The 15,499-nt window shown below is 31.7% G+C and overlaps 1 protein-coding gene across 4 annotated transcripts in view; it reads right to left on the bottom strand.

The window, feature by feature from the left end:
* LOC149424582 (clavesin-1) overlaps window positions 1-15,276 on the bottom strand; it is a 31,860-nt gene extending 16,584 nt beyond the window's left edge. Inside the window, exon 1 of one of the 4 annotated variants that reach the window (XM_089651705.1) lies at window positions 15,179-15,276. In XM_089651705.1, the coding sequence (XP_089507831.1) occupies window positions 15,179-15,192 (14 nt within the window). In that variant the 5' untranslated portion in view covers window positions 15,193-15,276. Of the gene's footprint in view, window positions 1-7,091; window positions 7,235-11,188; window positions 11,293-15,100 lie in introns of those variants that run through there. The other 3 variants (XM_089630879.1, XM_089630880.1, XM_089651706.1) reach the window with 3 other exon arrangements.
* Window positions 15,277-15,499: the final 223 nt, after the last annotated feature.

Below are 15,499 nucleotides of genomic sequence, written 5' to 3'. Positions count from 1 at the left end.
AATTAGGAACTTTTTTGGGGAATGAGTAACTCATTAACATAAAAAAATGAAGGTCCTACATAATGTTATAACAATCCTACAGGTTAATCCATGCATCATTAATTATTAGTAATAGGTTCGAGTAACTACTTTAGAAAAATACTATCCATCTTTACTAATAGGTAGGTAGGTACTTTATTTGTACGTATTTTTAGATTGCTCGGTTATAGAAGTTCTTATATGGAACACTTTGTAAAGCACCACGGTTCCAGGCGATTTATAAAATTAACAACTTCATTGTGTTTATGTCATGAAGTAAGCAAGTACCTAATATACACGATTGTGGGATTGTGCAATAAAAAAATATCAGTTAGTCAGTGCTCAAATCCCATTCCAAAGATCGACATTCTTATGGGATTAAAGTCACACGTAGGTACCTACTCGAAAATGTGATAAGAGAAATAATTTTTATCTAAGCGTTTTAAGAAATGTGCTTCTATATTGCGATATCCCAAGGGTCAAAGTAGAAATATCATACCGGCAACATTTGTATATACTATTATTTAGATGGCTACCTACTGTCAATTAAAATTTGTCCATGTTCTAAGAAAGTTATTTAACGTGTGACAGTCCGACATATGTACTTACACCTTCTAACTACCTAACATCTTACTTTTCTCACGGTACAAGGCGTCGTACCAGTACCAAGAGTGGTCCGATCATTCATTCTTTAATGCTGGGTGTCGTATCGGGGGAGCTGTAGAGGGGGAGCCGTATCGGGGGAGCCATAGCGGGTGAGCCGTAACTCACGGCTCCCGTTCAATTGAGTCGACTCTTTGAGCCGTACGAACATATTGAGGTGGTACCGTGGCTCCCGCATGACTCTCGCTCTTAAGGTTAAACGCAACGCTCGTTGTATTCTACGTGTTCACAGATGGCGTTAATTAATTAATTTTGTTTAAATACGCTTTTGCAAGGTATTGCTTTACAATATTAAGACAAATCATTTGTTTGCGCCCGTATATACGCAATATGAATATGAATCAATAGTTTTGTTCGTTTAAAGATTTAATTCTTTCGAGAAAGGCACACAAATACAATATTTTACCGATGATTTAATCCAATATTGTATTTGTATGCTTTTCTCGATAGAATTGAGTTTTTATATGGACAAAACTATTTATTCATATTCATATTGCGTATATGAGGGCGCAAACAAATAATTTGTCTTAATACTGCAAAGCAATACCTTGCAAAAGCGTATTTAAACAAAATTAATTAATTAACGCCATCTGTGAACACGTAGAATACAACGAGCGTTGCGTTTAACCTTAATAAAATGAGTCATGACCCATCGCTAACTAGAACAAACTTAGTTAGGTTCTAAAGTTCAGAAAGGGGCGATTGTAACATAAAATATTATGACGTTATCTACTCTAGAGAGCTGTTTATGTACTCTGAACCGCCGACGAACAAAATCAATGCTAGACACATAAAATGCAATAATAAATTAATGCGTGCATTGTGATGACCATAATTTAATCACGTAACGTAATTATACATTACTAATTTCGGTTGTCGGTGACATGGGTAAGTTGGTTAGTAATGTGAAATATTCCTGCGTAATGCGTAATATTATTCAAGTGCAATTAACTTTCAACCATTCAGGCCTTTGGCTTATTGACTGTTATATTTCGTAACTCTTCAAACCTAAGCCTCATTCTGTCAGACGTCGGAGTATTTACGCTTTGAAATAAAATCCAAATAAATTGAATGTAAATGTGTTTTTGAAAGGTGATAAAATACGCTTTGAAATGTTATTATTAAAATTAAACTGATAATTTTTTTAAGTATATATTTTTTTAAAATCGAACGTAAAAAAGTTTTTTTAAACGGCTTACCTTACGTTTTTTCGTCGAAACACTTAAATAAATTACTGATAACTAAAAAAATACTTGTTTTATTAGACAAGTGTATTGTAAACAATACTGTCACCTAACTTTTATGTCATTTCATAAAAAAAATAATTAGCAAAAAATCACAGTTGAATAATTTTATCTCAAATTGCGGTCGGAATCTTTGGTTTCATAGAGTTGTTCAATTATTCTATGGTTATCTTGTATATTTGAATTTAAAACTGTATTTTCTCTCTCTAAGACAGTTCAATTCATATTTCTAACTCTCACGGTAAGGGAGACCAATGATTTTTGTTATATGAGCTATTCCGAAAAGTGAACAAATTGACTCTACGGGTAATAGCTGTTTGTTTACCAAAACCGAACAAATTAATCTGAAGAGTTAATTCAAAATTGGAAGTAGGTACTTACCATAGTACCTTATAAAGCAGGTACCAAAATAATTACAATCAAAAATTCTTTATTCGTATTTTAAATGTATTTATTTTTTAAAACCTTTGACAGACGCTTATTTGAATTAATAGAGTGTATAACGTGATTTAATTGAACTGTAATGAACATACTTTAGCGGCCCATTCCGAAACATATTCTTTGAAAGGCTATCGTTTTTATAAGCGATGGTACATTTTTGTTCAGTTAGTATTTGTATAATTTCATTGGATATACGAGTATGTGATAATATATCAATTATTCTTACATTCCATCAGTAAATTTCCTCGTTTGAAAGCAATGATCCCAAGGCAAATATGTTTTTTTATAAATATTTTCAGTTTCACAAATCCTACAATTATAATATCAAGGGCTGGCCCTCAGCCAAAGGCGCCTAGCGCAGGTTAAAACGTCAAGAACGCTGTATCAGGTACTATCAGCGCCTTGACTCCTTAACGCCTTGGTTCGGGTAGTCGGCGCCCGAACTTTTCACGGGTCTGGGTATACCTTATATTGTAGGTAACAGGCCTTAAAATCGCTTGGCAAATGGAGTATAGAAACGTTCGATTTCAAGCACAAAACTGGTTTTTATTTATTTTTAAATAATTTTAAAAGAAACCAAAAAAATTAATCAAGTGAAACACTCAAAGATAATCTTAGCTATTACTGTATTTTTTTAAAGTTGTTTCCTTTATGCGTTCATACATTTCTATTGAAAAAATATTTTTTTAGTAGTTTACATTTATATTTTTTATTGAGTAATTTATTATTTTATTTGTATTATACTCAAGCGAAACGATAGGAAAACTTTCAATTTATATAAAGAATATTTTTTGGTATTCATAATGTACACCAATTCTTTATAAAGATTAATCAAAATAGTGATTTGGCATTAAGCTTCGCCTTAAACTAGCTGACGTGTACCCGGCATTGATCTACTTTTCTCTAATTTCAATAAATATAATATCCATGTATTATATATAGAAACCTTTCGAAAGAAATTCTCTAAATGATACTGAAAACCCTATCAAACTCCGTTGCATAGTTTAGAAGAACTAAGCACACAAACAGACAGACTTTTAATTTTTTATTTAAAGATTGCTTCTACCACTGCACCGATGCAAAATGAAAACTTATCAGCAGCTATTAACTAATATGAAACTAATTGTGGTGTCTTTAGTCACGATCTATTGATGTGTTAAAATAATGCAAATAAGCAGTCATAACATAGAATAATAATATTGTTCTAACGTGTTTCTAAGATTTGTTGAAATGAGGGAAATTCAACGCCGCATCTATTTTTAATTTTAATGCCGTTATATCATTTTTAAGATTAATTAATTAATTACTAAAACATAACACTACTCAGCATTTCAGCGTGTAAGCCAAAAGGTTTATGTACAAATAAATCCATAAATTAAAACTAGCTTTAACATGGCGTCTCCTTTTTATTTTAATTCCATGATTTCAAATCATTGTATAATAAAATATTATATTACTTATTATTACTATACTTGCTACAAAAGATCTTATTTTAAGATTACATAAAGTAGATTATTCCTGGCCTCGTATATAATAAGGTCATTAGTTAAAAAATACTAATTGAGAAACTAGAACTTGGATTTGGATTGCTTCCAAAATTTTAACTGATTGTGGGAACAATTCAGACAAGCGATAAATTAGGTAACAAAATAATTTTATTTTAATTAAGTACATAGTTAATAATTCCATATTTTAAATGTATATTACTTTTGTTAAAAATTTTGACAGATAATTTTTTTTCATGTTTACTAATGAAGTATAAATTTGTAAACCTCTCTAAAAATGAGTTTTGTTTTTGAAATCCTGAATCAATGTTTTTTTTAATAAATACTTCCACAATTGTAATATCTCGTGAATTTTTCACGGATCTAAAATTATTAATTTAGAACAGAAAGATAATTACGATATGAAAATTGTTTGTAAATATTATTTCAGAACTAATATTTTATATCAACATGACCAGAAGTTCACATGGAATTAACTATATCGTTAAAAGATAAGGAAGCTAATAAAAGAATAAAAATTTGTATAAATTAATGGATGTTCTCTTTGGTTATTAATTCTCATTTAGGGACAGGAGGCGTCAATAGAGATGACCTTATAACATTCGAAAGTTCATATATTATCTAAATAACTGTAACGATAACGCTACCCAGTTGTCGTCGAGTTCTTTTAATAACCGTTTCCATGTTGATAAATCAGTCTTTGGTTTCAGGACACGAAAAATGCTCTGTGTTTTTTTTATGTGGCAAGAACCATGTCTTAGTGGGATTATGAAACTTCAAATTCGCGTATATTAAGGCGGAATAAAATTGTAAATTGAGGACTTGGCAATTAAGATCTTATTTACTGAATATAGAAAACGTAGTTTCTGTAAATAATAAAAAAAAATTCAGTTCAGAAGAATGTTCAATTACCATTTCAATACTCAAGGATTTCAAGATTCAAAAAAATATGCTTATAATTTCAATATTTGCTTTTAACCAAATGTATTTACCCTTCGCCCGGTTACGAGCCCATAACCTACAGACCCAGAGATAAAGTTAAAGCTCAATATATATCCACCCATAATCATACATTATACTAGATAACAGTGGCAGCTCATGATTTTTGAGTGTGATAAGGTGCTAAGTTTGACAAATTGGACATTATTTGTGTTCTTGTATTCGAAAATCATTTTTTTGATCTATTTTTTTGCATGTAGATTTTCATAAAAATCCGTGCGGCGTACGGTTAAAATGAAATTTACTAAAAACCGTCATAAAAAAAAGAATTTTCAAAAAAAAATTAACATCATTTTCGGATACAACAACATCATTAATTCCATTTTTTGTAATATTAGCGTTCTAGTACACCCAAAAGTCACGAGCCGCCACTGCTAAATAAGCAGATATAGTTCAAAACAATAATAATACATAAGTACCAATACTGTAATATACCTGCATTATAAATATTAAAGACGATGAATTAGTAACTTCCCGAGGGATCCCTCGAGAAACATTTGAGATTTTAGTAATACGTTCATCAGAAATAATTAAAATGTGAGCGTCCAGCAAAACCCCGATATTAGAGTTTTATGTCGCCTTAATCAGAAGTGATATTAGAATGTATTTTCTTCTGACGAAAAAGCATTCTTTCAAAAGCGATTGACAACTTAAATAAATACAGTTGGCTGTTCAAATAGGTTATTTTAAAATATTATATTTTCACAAGGTAAAATAGCAAAGTCATTAGTACGAGAGGACAGTTTTCTCAATGTTTATAATGTTTTTACTAAGAATAACACTTATTTTCCAAAACAATTTTTTTTTTCGATTGAATAATATTTATTTTCTCATAAAAACAATTCAACTTTTTTTACCATAAATCAATGTAATTTCGAAAAAAATATTCATCTTTTTTACTTCTAAAACCATGTAGAATGACCCCCCCGAAGTTAGCGCACTTTACCCCGTACACCCTGTATAGAGCGTAAATCAACCCACTAAACATCGCAAAATACATTACAATGCATTTGTAAACACTCATATTTAATGAATAATTGGCTTCTGCATAATTAATGGGCGCCTACATACATAAAAGTACATGCTTGTTTTCTAACTTCTTGACACACGTGTAGCTTTATGAAATGTAGATAAGCGCTGTTTTGTTGCACTAATTAATTCAAATCAATAGATGTGTCTGCTTTAGATTTAGCTAATACATGCACTGTAGGTGTTATTACTTTCCCACTCAAATAATTATTCTTTTTTTTATAGATGGTCAATAATCGTTTTTAATGTGAATACCGCACAAGAGCAGTTATGAAACTGCTACCAACCGTCAGGGGCCAGTGATACTATGACATCCCCAATTAGGGTATGTTGTGAGGATGGAGGTAGTAGGGAGCTACCTGGCGAATCATATCTAGCTAACAAGGCCAAAGCCATTTCAAGCAACGTCTAATTCTGAATGGTGTTCTTACACTAAGGCGATACTGAGATTATCTTCCACTCTGTAACGTGCCGCAAGAAAATTACAAAATTGTGAAATAACACAAACTCAACATACAAAAATTACTCGCGCACGCCGGGATTTGAACCCGGGACCTTCGAATTGCTTATCGAGAGCCTTACTCCTCGACCACGGAGGCCATAATTATTTTTTCATCTAAAATAAATATTGATAATTAGTACAACTATTTAGTTTACTTAAAACACGCTAAAGATTGATAAAAATCTATTTGTTTATATCAAAAGGGTATTAAAAAACAATTCAATTGTTTGATACCGTACAAGATTCTTAACTGGTGAAGCTGAAGAAAGAGGAAGAGAGGACAAAGTAAGGATGTACATTGTACATATTATCCAAACCATAATACTACAGAAAACGTGACCCCTGGATCCAGAACCAAGAAGGTTGCCGCTCAGATACGAGCAAAATATATCTGCCATCGCGACAGGGTAATAAAACTTTGAGGGGTATGGCAAAACAAAGACATATAATTAAGTTATTTGAATTGAATACTTAATACCATCTATTGTGCCAATTAATCGGTTTCCTGTTTACTTGATTTGAATAATGCAAACTATCGAAGGTAACTCAATAATACAAAAAGTCAATAACACCCGATGACCGCTATAAATAAGCATAAAGATCTCCGTATCACTAACAAGGCGCACAGTTGATAAACTCCTTGAAACAAAGCGGTCAGTAAAACCTGCGGTTAATAAAGGCTAAACTCACCTTCAACTTAAGATCACTCACTACCGAACAAGACTATCGCCGACAGAGCGACGACAAATTATTGATAAAAAGGAATCACTGTGAATAAACTGCGATGTGCTCGTCAACCGGCTGTGCACGACTGAATGACGGAATCGTAAATATTTCTCTTCGATAAATACTTCCACACATTATATAAAATACGAGATATCGACCGATTTATTGTTCATACAAACACACAAATCATTATCGGAGACAATTGGAGAGAAAAGGACCCAAGTCGAGCTGATTACCGGCGGTACTTTGTACCCGGCAAAGTTCAGACTTGAATCTGAGCGCTTCGCGAACTCCACGATACCCTTCATCACAATCATGTGAATCATGCTACGTATTCCCTAACTTTGTTAGGTACAGTGCTTCAATATATGTAGTGGAACGCGCCGGAACGACCCACGATGTTCCGGAAACTATTTTCGGCAAATAAATATTAAAAATTTGATTTATTTTAATAAAATTATGTCCTGTGTTTATAGAATCCTGTGTTGGTTAAAGAATTGACTATAGACATTATTGAAGAAGTTAATGTTTAAGTGAGATTTGTAAAGGGGGAAAATGGAATCAACGTGTCAATCAAACTGCAACTAAAATAATGAACAATTATTAGTGGATTTCTTGAATGCATTCTCGTAATTCAAGAAATAGCTGTTTGATACTTTATGTGAAAATCGTTACCATTTCTTAAAACGCACGTGAACACTGGTTTCCATAGATTAATATATTTATCACCCTAACAATAGTTCAGTTAAAGTCTAAAATAGTTTCTGTATTGTTTTACTTCGTGAATTATTAGGAGACCTTACGATCTTTTAAATACAGAAGTACTAAAATCTCTAAAGGAAAGGAAACGAGACAATTCGAACAAACCTTAAAACTATAACTGTTCAACATAGCCCATAGTACTAAAGACAATTTTAGAAGTTTCGGTTAGAACTCGGACAGAATTTTTTTTTCTAAATTCAAGTCTACTAATGCACAAAAACTTTAAGCAAAAATAAAATAAAAACATATATGAATACTCCACTGCCCAACATAAATACTCAACCAGGGCAATAAGGCCAAATATACTGGTTTATATACGCAGTTTGAATAAATCTTTTAAAAATAATAATAATATTTGGCTGATAACAGAAATGAATATATTTAAAACAAAAGTAAAAACATGACTGAAAGAACAAAGTGATTATCAACTTGCAAACATTATCAAGACAATTTAAAGACAACAAGAAACTAAATACAAACATATTAAAAAAAAACTAAGAAAATTAAGATAATGTTGGTAGTTCTTATTCGAAGAATGATACAGTTAAATATGACCGAAGGGAATAGGGTCAGATTAGCTCAGTGGTAGAGCATAGACCCTGCAAGGCTAGTGGGTTCAATTATTAGATGCGACCGTATCTTTTTCTGATATTTCTGTTTCAAATTTTGGTTTGACAGTCGCTAATATTCTTCAATGAAATTATGCTTTATACGTACATCTTGTACAAACTTTTCCAATGAAACAAAAAAATTATTATTTTAACCTTATCTGATCTGACTTTTAAAGCATAGCGTTTGCGTTCCTGCACTTTTTTATACAATTAGTGCACTGGCCATGTATATTAATATAATTGAATGTGTGTGTGAATACCTAGTTGCATGGCTGACAAACTATTGATTAAAGGTGATTAAATAGTCTAAAGTTCAATCGAGACCAAAAATACTAATACACAATGATCTATTAATCTAATATATTAAATAACCGTTTATCTGATAATCCATACAATTCTAACGATTATTTACTCATTTGATCTTTGCATTATTTGCTCATCGATATTAAGTTTTCATTGTTTAACTCATTCAAAACATAACTCATTCAAAACATTTACATTGGAGAAGTAATGACGCCATATTACAAGCAACTAATGTGGAAATTAAAAAACCATGCAAAAATAATTAACTACAAATTTGTATGGTTTCGAAGAGGCCATCTATTAACCAGGAAGACCCCGGAAGGCAAAATTTTCAATATTAAACATTGTGATGACATTAACAAACTAACATAAACACAACTCCACACGTAAATACACTTCACATCATATACTTTCACAATTAATCACCAACATGGCGGATTACATGGAATATACAGACTCGGACAACCAATATAATATTATCTTTAAATATTCAACAGCTGTGACGTACTAGATATACGCCAATTATACGTTAAAACACTACTAAACTACATTTTTAACAAAAAAAATAAATTTCAACATACACAAAATAACACTAACAGACCAGTTAGACAAGCGTACAAAGAAAACATTAAAACTCCAACAGTAAATTCAACATTTGGACAAAGACACTACCAATACCATGCTATAAAAGCTTTCAACAGTCTAAAAATTGAAATTAAAATTGAGGAAAATAAAAATAAATTCACACACAAAATTACAAAATGGATTAAACAACAAAAAAGACAATATTACCAAAATGTCATAGCATAAAATAAAAATAAAACCTACACGTAACACACAAAACCAACATAAACACACATCACTCACAAACACACAAGATTATTTTCATTGTATTATTTTTTTAATTTTAAATGTATTATTATGTATTTTTATTTTTAATTTTAAATTTATTATTTTCTTTTCAAATTTACTATCTTCTCTTTAAATGTAATATGTAGATAAGATTTTCATATTATAAAATGAAGGCCTCAGCACGGGCAAGCCACCCAGTGAGGCCTACATTACTGGAAAACATAAATTGTAACAAAATAATGTACCAAATAAAAAAATAAAAAATTGTTTCAATACGTGTCATCAAAAACAATCACAATTTTACCTACCGAATTAACATATATGTAATATAAAAAAAGTCCAGTGGTCATATAAATAAGTCATCAGTTTGGATAATTATTTACACATGGTAGGTACAATTCGTAAAACTAATTGAAGTTTATATGAAAGTGGTTATTTGTTTTTCAAAATGTTAATGGAAAATATGGCAATTCAATTTATAATTAAGATTTGTTTTATCAAAATAACCTAAAAAAATCGTTGGCATAAATTAAGTTTTTAGTATTAAAAAATGCCTTAATCAGGAAAAATTACTTTGCCGCGTTATACTTTGTAGACTATTCTCAGAAAAGAAATAATCCCAAAAAATGTGCCTCGAAGGGTTTTACCAAAATACAATTGTCATCTGTCGAAGTTATTCAATATAATTGAAACCGTTGCATTTCAGTGATTTGAGTAAACCAGGTAATATACCAAAAATACCGAAGTTATTACTTTTAGTGGTGTAAAAATTGATCACTCTAGCTCCGTTAAAATAATATACCTAACTCAATCAATCTATTGGGGCACATAAAATCTATTATGAAAATATTATATTTAGGTCAGCGTTATCTGGTTTAAAATTATTAATTCATATCGTCAACCGGTCCAAAACAATTTTTAAAAATTCTCTACTTTCAGCAAACCACAAAATTAATATTAATAATATAAGATTTTTTTCTTTTACATAACATGTAGGTTGTAGCCATAGAATAAATTTAGTAGGTTTCCTCTGATTGATTGACAAAATTCCTGTTTCTGAGTGCGTTCCTCCTTTGTATATCGGTCTAAGCTATAATATTGTTAGAGGTTCAAATTATCTATTGAAAAATTTACCGGTTGACACACCAATCAAAGAATATCTAACCAACATAAAACCTCTAATGAGGGAATAATCCTCATCATTTTGGATTATTTACGATACATAAAATAATTTTATTCTATACTTGTGGTAACGTCATCAGATTTTGACATAATCCATCATCCATCAAAACTTCTGTCCCTTAGATACAATGATCGCGGCCGGTGGGGTCTTCGCTGGTTGGTGTGAAGATCTTTTGGTCTGATTTTAGATTAGATAAGGTTATCTGAGTAGGTATGAAATAATACTGATTTGAAGAAATTCCAATATAATTTTTCACAATGTCGTAGTCGAAAATATTGTTACGATCAAAAATTAATTTTGAAAAAAAAATAAATTTTAAATCGGATGTATATTTTAGATTCTAGACATACCTACTTGTGAAGTTAGAATCTTGTTCGACCAGCAATGAAGCAATATTTCTTTTTACGAGTTTCTCGTTTCTTTGAACCTTGTTCAAATGACGTTTTGTTCCTATCTGAAAGTTGGAAATAAAAATTTTAAATTTGGTGTGTTGCCTGTTTGTTTACGGAGTTTTTTTGTTTCTTTATTTTCATTATTATTAACCCTTCATGCCTTTGACATATTGACCGTTATATTTTTTAAGGGTGATATCAGAAAGTCGGAAAATGTATATGTACTTCGGCTTCTCAATAAAATCCAAATAAATGGGATATTTCTGAACATGCACGGCTCATAACCGGGGTTTCTAAATATTCGCACTTTTCAGAACACCTTCCTAACCATCACTGGCTCAAGTGCCTTGAAAGAATCCAGTAGAAATTGTGCTGAATGGGGTTTAAATCCATCAATGACAACATGTCCCGGACAACACTGGTCTGAGGCAGTCAACTCTTAGATCAGCAACATCATCAGCTGTGGGCAGACTGATGGAACCTAAGCGCAAGCCAAATACTAAGTTTGGTAATCGCACTTTCGGAGCATCTGTGCCGAAGGCTCCCTCAACTCCCTCGGGAACTAAGATCCATAACTAATCTAACAGAATTCAGGTCTAAACTAAGAACTAATCTTTTTAAGCAGTCATACACTTAAATTAAATTCACCATTCCTGAGAGAAAGTCCAATTATATCCAATTTTACAATTATTTCCTTAATCTTGTATCTAAATTTCGCTAATAAACAATTAGTTAATGTTAATTAATTGTGAATCTTAAGTCTTGTGAATCTTAAGTCTTGTGAATCTGAAGTCTTAATCTTAATATTTGTACAGCGCCGTGATTTTGCACAAAAACGGCGCTATACAAATCATCCAAATATTATTATTATTTATATCAGAAAACTAAAAACTGTTTTACAGGAGATAAAATACACTTTCAAATTTCATTATTAGAAATAAAGGTATAATTTTAAAACAAATAAACATTAAAATTAAAAGTATCTGATGTTAGAATTTTGGCACATTGCTAACTTCGTTAATAATCAAAAGATCGTCAGTTAGAACCTTGTCAAACCATGGTGATGATGTGTTTTACATGTTTGAGGATAAGGCTATTCAAGTCTCAAGAACGTCTACAGTTCTGCAGTTTACTCCTATGCCTATGTATATGCTATGCCTGTGTAAGTCATATTTTAACTCGACCATTTGGCATTTCATCTGTGTGTAAATTTGTTCCGGTTCCGGTTGGTGACCTCAGGGCTGGCCCTAAGCTAAATGTCGCCTGGCGCTAGTGAAAACCTCAAAGACGCTATGCAAGGTGTTAGATATTATCAGCGCTTTGGCTCCAACGCTCCATGGCTCCTTGGCTCCTTGACGCATTACGGTAAGTCGGCACCCGGAGCGGACTGCTCCATTTGCGCCTACCCAGGGCCGGCCCTAGATACTACCTTTTTAACCTGCCATGATCGTGGATTCTTCTACAAGCTGTCAAATCAGAATAATTAATATTAGGTACCTACCGGCTTGAAAATGTTTTTAAAAAGAATAGTCATTGAGATGGTTACATTTATTTGAACTATTTGTATAATTCCTTATTTGAAGATTGTATTGATTGAATAATTAAATTGTAGGTGTTTAAGTAGGTACGCCCTCATATGATTTCTGAGGAAATTTGAAAAGTGCAAAATTGTTTTTTTATATGTGCATATCATTTTTACTGAACAAAGAAAAAATGTGCTATCGATAGGTAACTAGGTATCTACTTAAGATGACGCAACTCACCTGGATAGATAACTAGGTATTTACTTAAGATGACGCTTCTCACCTGGATAAAAACGATTGTTTAAATTTATCTGAAGTGTAATAAGAAAATTATTTATGCCTATTCGTATTACTTTCATGTCAAAAATTATCAACAAAATGTTGATAATTTAACATATTTAGACAATTTTATCAATAAATTTGAGATAACGTCTTTGTACAAAACCAGGAGGTTAGAAGAGATAAATAAGTAGATCTACGCAATCTCGTTACAAATTATCATTATGTCGCTTTAATAATTATTATCTGTGATGTCGATGGTCTTAAGCCCAGTCCCCAGCTGCAATTTTGTTTTTAATTTATTCTTTAGTATTGTACGACAGATTATTAATCCATTTACAGTACAATCTTATCATTCTGACACTCTTAAGGTAGGCGACACGTTATTGCCTAAAGGCCTATTTCAGCATATCGCTCTCCATACACTACCAATGGGAATGTATGGCGAGCGATATGCTGAAATAGGCCAAGCTATGAAAATATAGCATGGTCTGTGACAGGCTTAACATCTTGGAAGATAAGTATTTGAAAAAGTCCTAAGACATTTAAAGAGGAATTAAATACATCCCCATCCATCTGTTCTGCTTTGTGATTCCTTGTTTTACAAAACATCCCACAACAGACAACACACATTGGGGCAGGGCCACACTCTTTTTTATTTTCCTTGGTCTATCGAAAACTAAAAAAAAACGTTGTGGCTCCGACCTAAGCATCTACAAAAAGTGTACTAGTTTTTGACGGAGGAGACATGCCTTTAGTGCTGGGATAAATGCGAGTTCACGCTAGAGATAAACCCGAGCAGATAAAATGATAAGTCATGTTATTCTGTATTGAAAATTCGTTATCTTAGACAGATATTTATTTATAATCATATATTATTTTTTTATTATTATCTAATACACAACTTTCGATGACCTCTGTGGTAAGCTTCTTGGGTTCAGACTCACAGATTGCGGGTTCGAGACCGGGTTCGGTATTTCTGTCGGGTTATTTCACGTAAATAATAATAATAAAACACGACAGATATTTAAGCCGATAGAAGTGTATTATTTTGTCTGCCGGAAGAAAGCTAAATTTTTACTTACTTGAAAATTGAAATTACCATAAAAAATATTACATTTTACCTAAAGAAAAATACGAATGTTATTTGTTTTCGTACCTTCTATCCAACTGCATCGTCAAAAATACTATTCTCGGTTGTCTGTGCGTGAAATATTATTCCTGCGTGAAATCTGATTCAACCCAACCTAACCTAACCTACCTAAAGAAAAATACGAATTAATATGTTGCGTAATTCGTAATTCTCTATCTGCACAAGCAGACTGAGCCACAGCAACGTTTGAAAATCAGTTTTACAATAATACATCTATTTTAAAATGTCTTTTAAAACTTTAAAGATAAAAAAATAATCATTTTGGTTTGGCTGAGAATTGAACCTTCTTTCCCAGGGACTGGAGTCAACCGCGCTTCCGACTTTGTCAGTTGCCGATCGTGTAGTACCGACATTTTTTTCGTATACTAACTGCCATAATTTCGTCAGATTTCAGAAAAAATGCATATATGTTCGCGTGTGTTTATGTGTTTATAGTTAATAGAATGCATTAGCGCCCTTGAGGTGATTTCTCACGAAAACGGCGCTATATAAATTAGCCAAATATTATTATTATCATTGACAAACAGTATATCTGCCGAGTTTCAGCTCGATCGGATGTCAAAAAGTGGATTAATTAATACATTCATTACTAAAAACAAAAGCTAAATTGAAAAGATATTTTTCTTTAAAGATAATAAATTTTTTTATCTAGGTACATGTGAGTAATTTTCCACGCAGTTGCATCGTCAAAAATACTATTCTCGATTGTCTGTGTGTGAAATGTTAGTCCTGCGTGAAATCTGATTCAATGAACTCAAATTTGCAAAATCATTTTCATAATTGGAATCAATTTGGGAAGAATTCAGACAAGCGATAATATTTATTTTTTTTAATATTAATTATTTTAATTGGCGTTTTCGAAAATTGGAACTGATTTGTTAATATTTCAGAGAATCACGTAATTTTTATACATACTTTATGAATTTCCGTCAAATATTTGCACTAGACAGTAATATATATTTGAAAAAATATATATTAAAATCGTACACTTACGATAATATTTTCATTTTTCACTCAATGCGCACTGAAAATAATACTTAAAGAAAAAATGAAGTGTCTTTGTTTTTTTAATTTATACACTTTCACGTGGGATGACCTGAATTGAAATAAATATATTTATGACTCGGTTCAAAACGAAAACATAACACCGCACAGCTGTTTCCATATTGTTTGCATTGGAATTCCTACTGCACACAACTGATAATGTTTACCGGTACCTGCTTTTAATGTCGTAAACAACACTATCTTTACAAACCTGAACATTATTTTTCTAAAAAATAAAAACATTAATGCGTAGTTAGGTACCACGATAAT

This window comes from Hesperophylax consimilis, chromosome 4 (assembly GCF_061612785.1).
Source record: "Hesperophylax consimilis isolate HC1 chromosome 4, BYU_Hcon_1.0, whole genome shotgun sequence".
NCBI lineage: Eukaryota > Metazoa > Arthropoda > Insecta > Trichoptera > Limnephilidae > Hesperophylax > Hesperophylax consimilis.
This window is presented reverse-complemented; position numbering and strand designations above follow the sequence as displayed.